Genomic DNA, 17,851 nt, shown 5'->3' with positions numbered 1-17,851 from the left:
ACCCAAAAACTAGTAGAACTAATAAATGAATTCAGCAAATTTGCAGGATACAAGATTAATATATAGAAGTCTGTTGCTTTTCTATACACTAATAATGAAGTATCGGAAAGAGAAAGTAAAAAAAAAAAATTTCTGTTTAAAATCACATCAAAAAAGAATAAAATACCTTGGAATAAACTTAACCAAAGACGTGAAAGACCTATACTCTGATGAAGGAAGTTAAAGATGATGCAAAGAAATGGAAAGATATTTCGTGCTCTTGGATTGGAAGAATTAATATTGTTAAAATGGCCATACTACCCAAAGTAATCTACAGATTTAATGCTACCTCTATCAAAATACCCCTGACATTTTTCACAGAACTAGAACAAATAATCCTAAAATTCATATGAAACCATAAAAGACCCCAAATTGCCAAAGCAATCTTTAGAAAAAAAGAAAAAAGCTGGAAGTATCACCTTCTCGGACTACAGTAATCAAAACAGCATGGTATTGGCACAAACAGACACGTAGATAAATGGAACATAATAGAGAGCCCAGAAATAAACCCACACACCTATGGTTAATTAATCTATGCCAAAGGAGGCTGAAGTATACAATGGAGAAAAGACAGTCTCTTCAACAAGTAGTGCTGGGAAAACTGGATAGCTACATGTAAAAGAATGAGATTAGAACATTTCTTCACACCATATACAAAAATAAACTCAAAATGGATTAAAGACCTAAATGTAAGACCTGAAACCATAAAACTCCTAGAGGAGAATATAGACAGAACACTTTTTGACATAAATCATAGCAACATTATTTTTGGATCTCTCTCCTAAGGCAAAAGAAATAAAAGCAAAAATAAGCAAGTGGGACCTAATTAAACTTAAAGGCTCTTGCACAGCAAAGGAAACCATCAACAAAATGAAAAGACAACCTACAGACTGGGAGAAAATATTTGCAAATGATGCTACTGACAAGGGATTAATCTCCAAAATATACAAACAGCTCATACAGCTTAGTATCAGAAAACAAACAACCCAATCAAAAAATGGGGAGAAGACCTGAGTAGACATTTTTCCAAAGAAAACATTCTGATGGCCAATAGGCACATGAAAAGGCACATTTGCTAATTATTAGAGAAATGCAAATGAAAACAGCAATGAGATAGCACCTCACACCTGTCAGAATGGCTATCATCAAAAGATCTACAAATAACCAGTGTTGACAAGGATGTGAAGAAAAAGGAAGACCTTTGTACACTTTTGGTGGTATGTAAATTGGTGCAGCCACAATGGAAAACAGTATGGAGGTTCCTCAAAAAACTAAAAGTAGAACTACCATATGATCCAGCAATTCCACTCCTGTGTACATATCTGGAAAAAATGAAAACACTAATTTGAAAAGATACATGCACCCCAGTATTCATAGCAACACTAATTATAGTTACCAAGATATGGAAGCAACCCAAATGCCCATCAACAGATGAATGTATAAAGAAGATGTGGTGTGTGTATATATATATATATATATATATATATACACATACATACATACAATGAAATATTAGTCATGAAAAAGAATGGAATTCTGCCATTTGTAGCAGTATGGATGGACCTAGAGAATATTATACTTAGTGAAATAAGCCAGACAGAGAAAGACAGATAGTGTGTATTACTTATATGTGGAATCTAAAAAATATTACAAATGAATGTATATGCAAAACAGAAACAGACTCACAGACTGAATGTTTTCCCCTGAGATCAGGAGCAAGATAAAGGTGTCTGCTCTCACCACTTCTATTTACCATGGTACTGGAAGTTCAGGATGGGAAAATAGGCAAGAAAAAATAGATAAAAGTCATCCAGATTGGAAAGGAAGAAGTAAAACTATATCTATTTGCAGATGACATAATCTTGTATATAGATGATCCTAAGGAATACACTAAAAATGTAATTCAGCAAATTTGCAGGATCCAAGATCAAAATACAAAAATCAATTATTTTTCTATATACTAGCAATGAATAATCTGAACAATGAAATTCAGAAAATTTTTCCATTTATAATAGCAACAAAAAAATAAAATAATTAGGCATAAGAAAAATGCAACACTTTTCCGTTGACAACTATAATGCTGAAAGAATTTAAAGAAGATTTAAGTAAATGGAAAAGCATGCCATATTCCCAGATCAAAAAACTTAATATTGTTAAGAGAGCAATATCCCCATATTGACCTACAGACTCTATGCAATTCTTATCAAAATCCTCACCAGTTTTTCTGTAGAAATCGACAAGTAGATCCTAAAATTCATACTGAAATGCAAGGGACAAAGAATAGTCAAAGCAACCTTGAAAAAAGCACAAAGTTGGAGGACACACAGTTCCTAATTTCAAAACTTACTAGAAAGCTACAGTAATCAAGACAGTGTGGTACTGACATCAAGGTAAACATATAGATCAATGAAACAAAATTGAAAGTTCAGAACTAAATCCTTGCATTTATGGTCAATTGATTGTTGGCAAGAGTGCCTAGACAATTCAAAGGGAAAAGAATATTTTTTCAAAAGTTCATGCTTGCATAACTAAATGTCCACATACAAAATAATGAAGTTTGACCCTACCTCACACCATACAAAAAAATTAATTCAAAAGGGGATCTTAGAGCTAGATATAAGAACTAAAATATGAGAACTCTTATAAGACAACATAGGAGTACAATGAGTTAGGCAGTGTTTTCTTAGACATGACACCAAAAGCCAAAGTGACAAGAGAAAAAATACGTAACTTGGACTTCATCAAAGTTAAAAACTTTTGTGCTGCAAACAATATCATAAAGAGAGTAAAAAGACAACCCACAGAATGGGAGAAAATATTTGCAAATCATATATCTGATAAGAGACTTGTATGCAGAAAAGAACTCATAACTCAATAAGAACAAGAAAGACTCAATTATAAATCAGCAAAGGATTTTAATAGACATTTCTTCAAAGAAGGTGTACAAGTGGCTAATAAGCACATGAAATGATGGTCAACATCAGTCATTATTAGGAAAATACAAATGAAAACCACAATGAGATACCACTTCATATGCACTAGGGTCATACTTGAGTAGGTATGTCAGTCAGGATAGGCTAAGTTATGCCACAGTAACAAACTATCCCCAAATCTAGAGACAACACAAAGTTTATGTTTTATTCATGTTACATGTCCACTCTAGATTCACAAGAGCATTCTACTTAGCTTAGTTATTCAGGGAGTGCAGCTAATGGGAGCTGCATCTTGATACATACTTCTCTGATCAGAGAGTCAGGTAACATAATGAATGATGCCACTGGCTCTTAAACCATCTGCCTGGAAGTGACGTGTAGCCAAAATCAGTTATGTTATCATCCCTAATTCAGTGGGGGTGCAGCTGTGTAATCCTCTGGTATGAAAAAGGCACCGAATGTCTGTGAAGAATAATGTAGTCTACTGCAGTAGGCTCATGGGATTTGAAAGTAGCCGGGAAAATGCGACTTTCTGGGGATCTGTCCTCTGGCTTTCTCTCTGGAATCATTTCCACCCAACCATGTCCACACCCTCTCAACCAGACTTCTCTTAGATGCCTGGGGTAGCTGGGTGATTTGTTAATTACAACACTGCTGAAGTCTTTTAATAAAGTCAGCAAATTAAAAAGAGAGCCCAGATAAAGAGAATGCTTTCCAAAATGTCATAATGAAATTAAGGTAATGAAGCACTTGGAGTGCTCTCCTCTGTTCTTTTTTGTATAAAACTTATTCCAAAGAAGCTGGAAGAGAAATGGGGCCTGAAAAGTAAAGAGGGGGGAAAATAAATTGTATGCCATTAGTTTAATTATAAAAATTCATTACATGAAGTCATGTAAGACAGAAAATAATGGAACTCTAATGGGTTGGCCGATAACACATTTACTAGCCTGCTCTCAGCTTGTAGTCATTGTTGAAAGGACAAAAAAGTAACAACTTTGGTATGTAGTCCTCAAAGCTATTGAAAAGATTAATCATTTCCAGTAAGCTGGAAAATGAGGGCCGTTTTCTCAAATAGTATCCCCTGTATAGTGTTACCTTCTGAAACAGAGTTGCTTGGTAATGTCAGAGGTTTAATAGATGAGTCTTGAAGTTTATGGTGAGAGGCTTTACTTTTGAAATAGCTTCCTTACAGATATTTTAACATTTCTATTATATATCCATAAAGAGGTTTTCTAGGTCATTTTAATTCACACAAGCAAGAAAGAAATTGTATTTCTTTTTCCCAATAAATATGTATAGAACATTAATTTATACTTAGGAGTAAACTGTTTAGTGATTTTTTAAATAAACCAAATATGTATTTTTTTCTGCTGTCTTTGTTTAGCAACGTCTTACTTTATTATACACAGTAATTTTCCAATCATGCTATAATCATCAAGGAGACTATTTTATATTCTTCAAAATTCAATTATAATAAATCCAACCATCCTCCTTAAATTCTTTTATGTGGAAGCATATCTTCTTTAAGTAGATTGAACCCTGAATATTGAAGCCAAGAAACCTGCATTTTTGTGATGCCTCTTTCACTGACAAGCTATGTCACCTTTAACAAGTCACTTAACCTTTCAGGGTTTTTGTATGGGCAATTATGGGATTGGGTAAGAGGAAAGGAGATAACAAAAGATCAAAGTGGATATTTATGTAAGGATCATATATTTGAGGGCCTTGTAATCCAAGGAGAGAGGTTTGGACTTAGTCTTGTAGGTAATAGGGAGCCATTGAAAGGTTTTACAGAGGAATAATGTTGTTATATTTGCATTTCAAAAAGATCCCTTGAGCAGCTATATGTGGATGGAAGGTCTAGAGTAGAGGGAAGAAGCCGATAAAAAGGTCATTGCAGAGTCCAAGTAAGAGTCGATGAGGGCTTAAGTTAAGGCGGTGGCAATGGAGGTAGAAGATTTGGATCTAAGGGAAAATTGTGGTACAACTTCTGTATGGATGTGCTCTCTGCCTCTTCCTCCAGTTGAGGATCCACTTGCACTGCAGAGGGAGAAGGTTGGGCTAGGGACAGAGCCTTGGGGAACACCAACATTTAAGGGACAGGCAGAAAAAGAAACACTTGAACCTGAAGAGTATATAGAGGACACCCAAAGAGGGGGGACCAAGGAAGGATAGAGCCTCAAGAACAGAGCAGTCAATAGCACCAGTTGCTGCACACAAATCAAGTAAATGAGAACGTAAAACTTTCCACAGACATTGGCCATTGGTGACTGAATCAGTTAAGTATTTTCACAAAAATGCTGCATGACAAGCAACTTCAAAATGCCAGTGGCAAACAATAATAAGCATTTATTTCTTCGTGAGTTTGCAGCTCGTCTGGGGTGGCGCTGCTTCACACTGCAGGTTGATTGGGGTAGCTCTCCTCCACACGTCACTCATCCTTCTCCAAGGGTGAGCAGGCTGGCCCAGGACACGTTTGTCGCATGATAATGGCAGAAGTGCAGAAGGGCCAGCCCCACTGCAGAAGCATGTTTTAAGCCTCTGCTTGTGTCACTTCTATTAACATCTCGCTAGAATTAGGCAAAACAAGTCATATGGCCAAGCTCATTGTCAAGGGCAGGGAAGTAAACTGCCCTTTGTAGCAGGAAATTCAAAGTTACATAGCAAAGGGCATGGATATAAGGTGGGGTAAAGAATTGAGGTCAGTAATCCGATTTGCCAGAGTGACTTCTTTCAGAATAGTTTTAGCGAGGTGGTGATGGCAGAAGCCTGGTTTTGATGAATTATAAAGTGGCAGGAATGTAATCAAGTTGAGGCAATGAGTGAGTATTTGCCTTCTGAGGAGATTGACTGTGAAGGGAAAGAAAACGATGCAAGTCTTGTTGTTGTTTAAAGATGGGCGAGAGACTCATGTTTGAAAGTTGTAGAGAAAGACCTTGCAGAGAGGCAAGAGGTTGAAAAGACACAGAGAAGGGAGTACATGGAGGAGGAGGGGGAGGGGGAGGGCGAGGAGGAAGAGGAGGAGGAGGAGTGTCCTTGAGCACAAGAGTCACCTCTTGCTCTGAGGCTGGAGAGAAGGATGCAAGACGTAAAATCTGATATTTCATGAAATTTATGCTTGATGTTAAATTGCCCTTGTGTAATTATAGGTAGGGTCATTTGCTGTGAGAGTTCTTTCAGTTTGTATCATCAGGGTGCAGTTTAGAAACCACACAAAATATTTCAAGCAGAGGGAATTTAAATACAGGGGATTGGTTCCATGGCTAATGAAGGAGCTGAGAAGTCCAACAGGAGATAGTGAGGCAACTCAGAGTTCAGTGACATCGGGAAGCTGTTACCACTTCGAGGGCTGGAGAGACAACACGTGTCACCAAAGCCCAGAAGCCAGAGCCATCTGGTGCTAACTTGACCACTGTGTGGGCTGCACAGCAGGTACTGAAACTACAGAGAGAGGGTCTGTCCAGTGGGAAATGGAGACACAAAGAAGATACTGCCCACATAGAGAGAGGGAGAGAGATACTCTAGTTTCAGCCTTCCTCTGGCTCTCTCACTGGCCTAACCCAGCTAGAAGCCAGCTAGCAAGAAATCCTGGGATTTGCTGACCCCCTAAAGTGGTTAGTCCATCTGCAATACTGAGTAGAGTAGGAGAGGGGCAGAGAATGGGTCTAAGAGCTAATAAGCTCTTAGCTGTTAGCTCACAGAGCTAATTTTTTTAAATGAACCTCTTAGTTCATGTACGCAAACACAGTATCTAAGGCAAAAGGAGAAAACCCAGTATGTAGAACTTTTTATCTGTAAATGTATTAGGATCCTGTTTTATAAATTTCCAAGTGTCGACGAAAAATTAATCAGTCGACCTAAGAAAGAAATGGAAATTTTTAGTTGAGCCAAATTTGAAGATCATGACCTGGGAAGAGCATCTCAGAAAGCTCTGAGAACTGTTCCACTCGTCAGAAGTCAAGGCACAGTTATATAAGTTTTTTGAGACAGAGGGCTATACATCAAATGACGTATTATTGACAGCTTATATAATCCAGATCTAAGCATAATCGTGGTGGGTCATGTGACCCCTTCCAAGATCAAGAAGGAATGTTAAAAAAAAAAAAAGGAAGGAATGTTATCTTTTAAGGAGTTTGTTTTGTTGATGCTGGGAGAATGCTGCTCGTTATGGTTGAGCAGGTATTCCTGCTGACAGGGGAGGTTTGGTCGAGGCATAATGCGGATACACAATGTGCAGTGCAGGGAGAGACACGGCCAAAGGGCAGAGAAGAATTTTTATATTTAAATTTTTCTTGTCTTGCCATAAAATATGAATTGTATTTCACACAAGCAATTTGATTTTGGTTTTGACCTCATAACAAATGTGAGGCATAACAAGCAGCCTAAGTAATCCCATCCTATTTTACAGACAACAAAACTGGAACTCAAAAGGTTAATGACTTTAAGATCAAACTGCAAGACAATGGCCAATCAAGACTTCCTGGGAAGATGCCTCTTCATTACTCTGCATTGCTTTTTATGATGCTCCTTTGAGTCAGGGCCATTAAAATTTTTTAAATCGAGTTCACCTGAAACAAACCTGAATTTCGCTTGTAGGTGAATATCCCAAAACACATTTTATAAGAAAACTTAAACAATACTCAACTTTAAAATTTTAATTGTAGGTCTACATACTCACATTTATCTTCTAAATTAAAGGGAGACTTTTAGAGGTGCAGCGTTATAGACAATGTTTATAAAACAGAGGGTCCCTTTCTTTCATTCAGTAGAGGCTCGCCCTGTGGTGGCTGTAGTATGGTTCATTTAAAAATAGCAGCAGTAGGGGACTTCCCTGGTGGTCCAGTGGCTAAGGCTCCATGCTCCCAGTGCAGGGGGCCCAGGTTCGATTCCTGGTCAGGGAACTAGATCCCACATGCCACAACTAAGTAAGACCCAGCGCAGCCACATAAATAAATAAATATTGTTTTAAAAAGTAGCAGCAGCAGTAGTAGTAGTAATCGTAGTAGTAGTAGTAGTAGTAGTAGTAGTAGTCGTAGTAGTAGTAGTAGTAATAATGATGGTGATTCTAACCAATACTTATTTAATGCTTTGGGTATGCCAGGCACCACTCTAAGTGTTTTCCCTGCATTTTATAAATTAATCCTCATAATAATCTTTCAAGGTAAATACTGTTAATATACCCATTTAATAAAGGGGGAAACTGAGGCATAGAGAGCATAATTAACTTTCCCATTTGTCACATAACTAGTAAGTGATCAAGTCAGGATTCAAACCCAGCAGGCTCATTCTGTTGCCCAGACTCCTGAATACTCTTTCTCTTCCTCCCTTGTTTTCCCTTGTGTCGGGTCAATATTCCTAAAAAGAATTCTTACAAAGAAAAAAGAAAAGGCAAACACTGAAATTAAAAAATTTTAATACTGAAAATTCTTGAAATGAATTCAGGTTGTCCCATAGTCCATAATCATTTTTTCTGCCTAGAATACTGTGTATAAATACCAAGCACATATTGTAGCGGCATCGTATGAGGTTTGAATATGAAATATTTCTTTCCTGGTTGGGGACACAATCTTTTGGGGATTGAGCATTTTATATTCTTCATAAAAAACACATACACACATATATATACACCCACAAAATCATCTCTTTTTTATAGGCTAGTGCTCACAATATTTTAAATTTCTTCACACACCATGATCACCACACAATTCCCTGTTGTAAATGGAATTCAGAACTAAAAAGAGTGTGTGTGAATTCTATTGTATTTTTGAATTTGAAATTCTTCTGTGATCTGGAGTTGTCCCAGTAGTAAATTTCACAGTAGTAGGCAAAGGTGGTCAAGGTCATTGTTCCTGGTGTGAATGACACTTCGTTAAAGCCCAAGGTGGTCAACATATTATTACCTTAGGAGGAAGGGAAACCAGTCTGTTCTGGTGAATGTCTTTAAGAAGGGAGAAAAGGGTGCTGCGGTTGAGAACCTTTGAGTTTAGATAAGGACCTTAGCCCTGTCAAAGTTAGTCAAGGTCAGTGGGATTTTTTTCTTTTTAATCCTACATCACAGCAAAATCTGAGCGGTATGCAGTGAAGGATAGCATTCAGTCAAGATTTCCTTAGGTAACCTAAAAATTTAAATTTCAGTGTGAATACAAATTTGAAGAAAAATATATGGCTTGCGTATTTTTGCCTTTCAAGCATTAAAGTATACCAAAAAACTCTGGTTTGAAGTCAAGCCTTACTCTTTTACTACCTTTTTACTATGAAGTGTCTAATTAAACTTTAACCTGCTATGTTCTTCAAGATTTTGGAAAATTCTAGCATACTTTTCAGCTTCTACTTTTAGGTATTTTTTATGATCTATAGATTAGAACCAAAGAGTGTATCCTCTTATATCTAGACTTTTCAAGTAACAACCCATGAGTGAGGGTTGACTTCCAAGATTATTTGTCTTTTCATAGATAAAATAAATGATTTTAATTATATTTATTAAAATTTTAATTAACATTTTATATTGCTAAATCTATACATATATGCTCTGATGTTGGTTCATAATAGGTATTTCTTTAGCAATTGCATTTTTCTTAAAAAGGAATTGCCTAACTAAAAGGTAACTAAGTTATTGGTGTCAGTTTTGTAGAGTCTTATGCTGCCAATTAGAGATTTAATAGATGATAGATAATAAGCTCTTCTTTTAAAATGCAAATACCATCTTCTGGATAATAAGGACCAATTGGTCTTTCATATCTTAGTATACATTACTTTTTAACACTATAGGTTAAAAGTGGCTTCAGTGAAGAGGGAAAGGGAAGAAGATGTAATTTTGTACTGTAGGAAATTTCTAGAAAGGGAAAGCCTTTGGTGTGTGTGTTTCACCTCAGAAGGGCTTTTGGACAGTGTGAGGATATAAAAAGTGGAAAATAGGAACTGCAGGGCTTGATAAAAGGTGTATATAAGAAAAGGCAGGAATTCCACAAGGTTAAATTGTAATTGCTTTGTAGTACAGCGAGTATACTCTGTGCCTTTAAAAATTGTCTCTCTTTTTATTTTTATAGCAAAAGTCAGTGATACTGGCTTTAGCTGCTTCCTACTAGTTCTGTTATCTGGGTCTATTTGCTATATGCAATAAATGCAATTATTTCGTTCGATTCTAGAATAGGATGTTCTAATTAACTGAGAAATGCCGGATTATATACTGATTATAGATTTTCAAGGAACAGGAGTGTACTCAAATATACTGAAGCTATGTTGAAAAGTACGAGTGTTTGATTTTTATTATCATAAATCATATTAACATAAAAGAACAAATACTAAAACAAAAATGAGTACTCTTTTCAGAAACATCAATTAGTTTCAATTTTCTCTTTTACCCTTCCGGTTCATGTCAATGTACTCTTGCAGATTTAAGAAATACAGTGAAGGTAGAAATTGTGTTCTTTTCTTTTTTTTAACTTGTGATTTCTGTGCACATTGACTGCATATTAGACCACTGGGTTGATGTATTGCCTCATTTTAATGTCTTCTCATTAAACGTTGAAATTGTTTCTCATTTTTTTACTATCTTAGTTAATGAAGATCTTTATTCCTATAATGTATGTCTTTTAAATATTTTACTGGGAGAAAATACTAAAATTAGATTACTGGGTCAACGGGAATAAGCATTTGTATGTCACTTGATATATATTGCCAAATTGTCCTAATAGATGCTGTTCCCAGCAGTAGTGCATGAATGTGCTAGTTTGGCTACAGTCTTTCCAGCTTTGGATTTTATTTTTTTTAACTTAATTGGTGTCAAATTGTAATACTCTTATTTTTTCATGTTTTGAAAGTTGATTTTTTTCCTTTTCTGTAAAAACTTTTTATTCTTTCTCTTGTTTGAATTGCTTGTTACTATTCCTTTGTCCATTTAACCCACCATATTGGATTTGATATAACTATCTTTGTAATTTAATAATACCATAATGCTTGGAAGCCTGTTCCGTGCACTTGAAGCAATGTTTAATAGAAACTTGGGGTTAATATGCATCCAGATAAACCTATCATTGGTTTATTTCTTTCTTTGATATATGATATTTCAAGTGATGAAATACATGGTTTGATAATACTCGATTGTTAAAGATAAAAAAAGAAGAAAACATACGTCATTTGGTTTAGCAAAATTCTTATATTTAAAATTTTATTCTGATTTTAAAGTAGGATATTTTTAAAGTATTATGAATAAACTGATCCTTTAAAGAAGTTCATAACTAGAATAACAGCACTGGTTTTTTTTTTGATGCTTAATATTTTCCTTATGCAGCTTTAGTTGAATGCCAGTAGATGGCACTAATTACATAAACAATTCAACAAGTTAATGACGAGGAAAAGAAATAACATGCGATATTTTTTTCTGTTCAAATTTTGGTATATGTCACATACTCAACAATTATTTGAGAGCTTATTTTTATAGTTCTCTCCCATGATAAAAACAATTAAGCCAAGTTTGTTTCCAATTAATTGCTACTAAATTGAGATACCTGATACTGATTATTGCTCAAGATGCTGCATTTGAAAAGTTCTGTCATGAAAAGTGGGTTAGCTTATACTATCATGTTTGACTGAACTTCACACGGTAGGTTAAAAGCAATCATGTAGACATGCTCTGACCCGAGGATTCAGAAGCTGTTTATGAAGCATTTTAAGAAAGTGCAACTAGAGATTTCAGAGAAAACTGACATTCATTCTCTTTCCCATGTGTATCTCTAGCAGTTGGCCAAAGACCTCCGCCAGTGGCAGATAAATGTAGATGTGGCAAATGACTTGGCACTGAAACTTCTTCGGGATTATTCTGCAGATGATACCAGAAAAGTACACATGATAACAGAGAACATCAATGCCTCTTGGGCAAGCATTCATAAAAGGTATGACCTACATTATTTCTAAAACTATTTGCTGATTCTAATGATAGGGTAGTGACACTGGGTGGACAATGCAGATTTGTTTTCCCATCCTGCTAAACCAGGGCTTTGGGAGGATCCAAGATGACAAATGCCAACCAAACTCACAGTCTTGCCTAAATCCACTTATTTTAAAGATGAGGGACCCGAAGACTGGTGAAATGAAATGACTTGCCCACAGTCAGAAAGGTAGTGACATAACTAAGCAATTAGACAAAAACGAAAGATTGATTTGTAGCTAAAAGAGCCATTTATCAGTCTACTTTGAGAACTCTATCCAAAGAAATATTGTTCTATTCCATCATGCCACAAACTGCCCCATCTTTAGTCTGACAAGGAAGTCACTTTGGGCTTCATGATGGAGTTATAGCTGTCTCTGGTGCCATCATTGTATTTCCCTCCACACACCCAATGGGAAAATTTGTGTAGTGTAACATGACTCATAACCTCACTTCCCATTATATATCTGCGGAAATCAACAGCTCTTAGAGACACCATCTCCTCAAACTAAGTCCTGACTCCTTATTATTCACTCTTAACCCCTTGTGCTGTTCTTTCATTAGCATTTATCCTAATTATAAACAAAATTATAAACAAATACATGAATTATGTAACTAATTGTTTAATGTTTGTCCTTCACATTAGTCTAACCTCCCTGAGGACAGAGGCTATCTTTCTTATTTGACACATCCTGAACCAGGTGATATAGTAGGGAGCTGGTAAATATTTGTGTTTTTTTAATTGAAATGTAGCTGACCTACAATATTATGTTAGTTTCAGGTATACTACATAGTTATTTGACATTTGCACTTATTATGAAATGATCACTATAATAAGTCTAGTAACCATCTGTCCCCATACAAAGTTATTACAATGTTATTGACCATATTCCTCATGCTGTATATTACATCCCCATTGCTTATTTATTTTATAACTGGAGATTTGTACCTCTTAATCCCCTTCACCTATTTCGCCCTTTTACCCCCTCCTTCCATCTGGCAACCACCCATTTGTTCTCTGTCTATATGAGTCTGTTTTCATTTTGTTTTGTTTGTTTTGTTTTTTTAGATTCCACATATAAGTGACATCATACAGTATTTATCTTTCTCTGTCTGACTTATTCACTTAGCATAATACCCTCTAGATCCCTCCATGTTGTCACAAATGGCAAGATTCCAATTTTTTATACCTGAGTAATATTCCATCACATCTTCTTTATCCATTCATCTATCGATGGACACTTAGGTTGCTTCCATATCTTGGCTATTGTAAATAACGCTGCAGGGTAAATATTTGTTGAATGATGACTCTACATAATTTAGAGTTACCTTGTTCATGCTATGGTAAGTCAAGGATTATTGGGTACTCATTTTTAGCTCTGTCAGAAAACAGGGGCAAAAATAGCACCTGTATGGTGATAAGGAAGATCACAGTGAAAGGTAAATGAGTTCCAGAAGATAACATGACTTACTGAAGTCAGGTAGGTGGCCTTTATTAAGAAAAAAAGGCCACCATTAAAGAAAACAGAAACAGATTTTGAACTAAGCAGAAACTCTTAGGAGTAAGGAACTATTAATACACGGAAATTGAGAGATTAAGTTAATCTTGAAACTGAGTTAAAGATTGAAGAGTATAAACTCCTGTGAAACTGGATTTGAGCTGGTCGTCCTGGGGGAATAGAGCAGCTCTAGCCCTAAATGGAAAAGAAGACTCAACCTGAAGTTGGGGAGTTATATTTGGGGCCCTATCAGTAGAACCCTGGTGGTGAGAGGATGAGGTTGAATAGGGAACTGATAAAAAAAAAAATTCTCAAAGTTACTGCCTCCTCTTATTGGCAAGGTTTGTACTTTCTGCTCCAAATACAGATCTGCTGTTTGTTCACTTAAATGAGGGCAGATTAGGCTCAGGAAGACTTATTCATATGTAATCGATTGGTATCAGAGAGTCAGTAGTTAAGATCTCAGTGGGAAATACCTGCTTCTCAAAGAGAGGCCTCTATGGGTAGGCAAATTAAGATCAGAGATTAATTTGGTGAGTTTAGGGAATGTAAGCCAAGAAGGAGCCAAAAAGAAGGCTTACTCATTTTACAAAACTAGGGCTTCAAGAGAGGTCTATCCCATCTATGCCACTCTTTCATGCTCCTTGAGTCTCCAAACAGCCCTCTCATTTCTTCTGATCACTTTCGTTAGGTCTTTGGATTCCTCAGAGAAGGGGCTTCCAGTCTATATTTTTTGACTTGGTCCCTAAAAAGCTACCACCTAAGGAAGGTATATAGTTATTTCTCCAATGGGTAAAGTAAAATAGAAAGTTAAAAGCCAAATTACATTTTTTGCTAGCCCATAGAGAATCTGTGATTTGCCAAGCTAATTTGATTCATGCCTCTAAAGTTCTTCCCTGTTTCTTTCTCACATACACTCTATGAAAATTCATCCACTTGTGTAGTTTCAGTCTGCTGATGACTCTCCATTTATACCATTTGCAGCTGAGCGTGATCGTTGAATTTCAGACCTGCATATCCTATTGATTTCTTTTCATTTTAATGTCCCTCGGCAACTTCAAATTTAATAGGCCCAAAGCTGAACTCATCTTTGTCCTCTTACAACCTCTTTCTCCAAATGCAACCTACTTCTCTTCCTATGATCCCTCTCCAGTGAACATTACCACAACCCATTCAGTTGTCCAAATTGGAAACTCAAGCTTGACTCTTCCTTCTATTGAATACAATCCCAGTAGCCAAGCTATCACAAAGCTATTTACTACCTAAATAGCTTTCAAATCCAGTTATTTCTCTTTCTCCCTACTCTTCAACTATCATGTCTTGATTTTTCTAAATACAGTATATTCATATAGCTCCCCCTCCCCCCCAGTTTTAAAGGCTTTGGTGGCTTATCCGTTATTATTTGAAGACAGTCCACACTCCTTTCAATGACTTCAAGATCTTGCACGTTATGGCCTTTCCTTCAAACTCCAGCCTAAGTTTCTGCTCTCCCTCAATCTCCCCTCCCCATAATTAAGTAACATTGAGCTATTTTCATTTCCTCATAGCTATGTTCTGTCTTCTCTATTATGTGCTGACGTGATAGATGTATATTATTCCTTCCTTTTTGCATGGTTAAGTTCTATTCATTATCCAGGTCTCAGTGTAAATGCCATTTCCTCCAGGAAGCCTTCTCTGACTACCAACCCCAAAACCTACACTCTGTTATAGTGCTTATCTCACTACACTGTACGTACGTGTCTGTTGGTCTTTGTCTCTTATGAGGATGTTTGCTCTGTATACACCTTGGCTGCTTGTCCACCATATGACCTAGCACTTAGCTTGGCACATAGTATCTACCCCCAAAACATGTTTAATTAAATAGGTAAATGAACAAACAAAAAATTACTAACTACAAGTGTTCTGGAGTGCCAGTAACTCAACAGGGAAGAAAAATGTATCCATTAGGATTGCTTTCAGTTTCAAGTAACAGAAAACCCAAGTTCAATAGCTTACCTAATGGAGGTCTGTTTCTGTCACTTTATGAGAAGTTCAGAGTCGGGCAGGTGGTGACATGGGCTCCGCAATGTCAGCCCTGAAGTCTCCTTGTTCCTCTTGGCATTTCCCTCAGAACATAAGCATTCCAGCAGGAAGAAGCAGCGGCAGAAGGGGCAGTGCTGGTGTCAGGAAAACAGTGGCTTTCTCAGGGACTTTCGGGTCAAAACCATGCCACAAAACCACCTCTAGTATCTAGGAATTTGGGTTGAGCCAGCCAATAGAGAATGTCTGCGCCAAAGGGTATGGAAAGAGGAAACTGATAAACCGTCATGCTGTAGCTGGACAGCATGAAGTTCCCTGGAGAGACAGTCAGTCAAATCTGAGTAAATACGGTATAGTCATGTAGGTTGTATATTCATGCACAGTATACTCTCACGTAGGGTGGTCATAAAAGTGGGCCATTTGGGCTTGGTGGTTGTTCTGGTCAGTGTGAAAGGGCATGAGGAGAGCTGGGTGCTCTGTTGGCTAATGATACCTTTACATGGGCAGTTCACATTCGGTGTATGCTATGTGTGTCACCCGCACAGATTAAACCATATTTTACTTGGCTACATCTTCTCTTATTTTATATTCTTATAGATCTTATGCTAGATAGATAAAGAACAAGAAAACTCTTTATGTGATCTTCTGCATTTTGATGTTTTTATCCAGTATCTCGTGCAGCTAAAGCCAGAAGTGAAGTAACGTCATACTCCTCCTCTGGATTTGTGCTGTTCAGTAGGGTAGCCACTAGCCATAGGTGGCCATTTAAATTCAAAGTATTACAATTAAATAAAATTGAAAATTCATTTCTTCCGGCTCATCAGCCACCTTTCAGGTGCTCAAGAGCCACAGGTAACTAGTGGCTTCCCCATTGGACAGTCCAAAATCGAACATTTCCGTCATCACAGAAAATTTTATTGATCGTCCTGCTCTAGATCATCTTTGTTTATGTTCCGCTAAGCAGTTTAGCATACATTTATAGCAATTGCATACTGTATTACTTCAGAAAGAGATTTTGCCAAATTTTGTAAATAAAAAGTATTTCCTTTACAAAGTGGTTCACATTATTCTATTTCCTTGTTTCTACCTTATTTTTTCTATTTATCCATCTTCTAGAGTTGCCATTTAAAGTCTCAAAAACTACAACTATCGCAGAATATAAACACTTTTACTGTTAATCCTAATAAACATAATTTTAAAGGAGAAATTATTAATATTGATATTTGGGTTTGGGGAATAAAAGTATCTCATGTCTTTGAAATGTATCTCTAACCAAGACTTTTTAGGTAGGGGAGACTGTTGAAAGCATTCTGATTACATCATTTCTCATGGTTCAGGTTTTACCACTGAGCACTGATATATTGCCTGCACTGAAACTGTCAATCATATAGATAAATATATGCAAAAATTTTGTGCATTTGGAAGCCTATGTAAAGCAATAAAATCTTTACTTCAGTTTTAAAATTTTGAATGTTAAACAAGATATAAAAAGTGTAACTTGGAAGAACTTTACTTTGATATCATATACTGACAGGCTGTAGTTTCAAGACATAATCAGAAACAAAAGTGAGCTAATTTTGTTTTGTATTTTAGTGTTCAATTTAAGTTTATTAATAGGTCAGAGGAATCTTCAAATTCTATACTGGCTTTTATTGGACCTTTAATTACCATTTTATATAGATAAATATAAATAGCTACGTGCACCTACAAGGACTTGCTCTACCATTCATGAATAAAAGCAAAAGCTGCTTCTCAAGTAAACTCTGTAGTTTAACCATTCATATCAGAACATAGATCATCATTGTGACCTATGTAGGAAAATATTTTGTTTTCCTGATCGTATGCCTTATAGAGTCCACGTTAACATATAAAGCCAGAAATGTGGGCTTCTGCAAGTTCATTTCTTTCCCTTCAATCTCTGTGAATAGATATGAATTGGTGAATAAGATAATATTAGATGTGATATTACATATTATTGTGAGAAGCCTCTAAGGATTAGATTTCAAGGACTGCCATCTGGCTGATGACTTTATGATGACACTGTCATGAGATTTCATTTCCTTATTTCTATTCCAGGGCCACTCTTTAAACAAGAAATGTGCATTAACTCTGAATTGTCTGTCTGTAGCTATAGGAGGACTTCTCCAACTACTAGTCAGCAAGGAGCAAACTCATCAAGTAGAGGGGCTGATCCTAGTATCAGAGGGTTCATCATGGATAGAAGTTCCTCACAAAAGCTCCCAGATATCTGAACAATCTCTCTAAGTTCTAAGAAAGATTTAGCATGTGTGTGTGTACATGTATGTATGTGTATATGCATATGCATGGACATGCATGCAAATACACTATCCTTAAAATAATATCTCAGTATTCTCCTGTCCGCTCTAATAATATGTTTCAAATTTTAATAATTACAATTAATAGTTGAGAAACTG

At 36.4% G+C, this 17,851-nt stretch overlaps 1 protein-coding gene across 3 annotated transcripts in view; it reads left to right on the top strand.

Annotated features, from left to right (window-relative positions):
• Window positions 1-17,851, top strand: part of DMD (dystrophin) — a 1,714,964-nt gene that overhangs the window by 1,161,635 nt on the left and 535,478 nt on the right. For all 3 annotated transcript variants that reach the window (XM_061178412.1, XM_061178413.1, XM_061178407.1), the window contains one exon: window positions 11,709-11,863. In XM_061178412.1, the coding sequence (XP_061034395.1) occupies window positions 11,709-11,863 (155 nt within the window). The remainder of the gene's footprint in view (window positions 1-11,708; window positions 11,864-17,851) is intronic.

The sequence above is a fragment of the Eubalaena glacialis genome, chromosome X (assembly GCF_028564815.1).
Source record: "Eubalaena glacialis isolate mEubGla1 chromosome X, mEubGla1.1.hap2.+ XY, whole genome shotgun sequence".
Taxonomy (NCBI): Eukaryota; Metazoa; Chordata; class Mammalia; order Artiodactyla; family Balaenidae; genus Eubalaena; species Eubalaena glacialis.
This window is presented reverse-complemented; position numbering and strand designations above follow the sequence as displayed.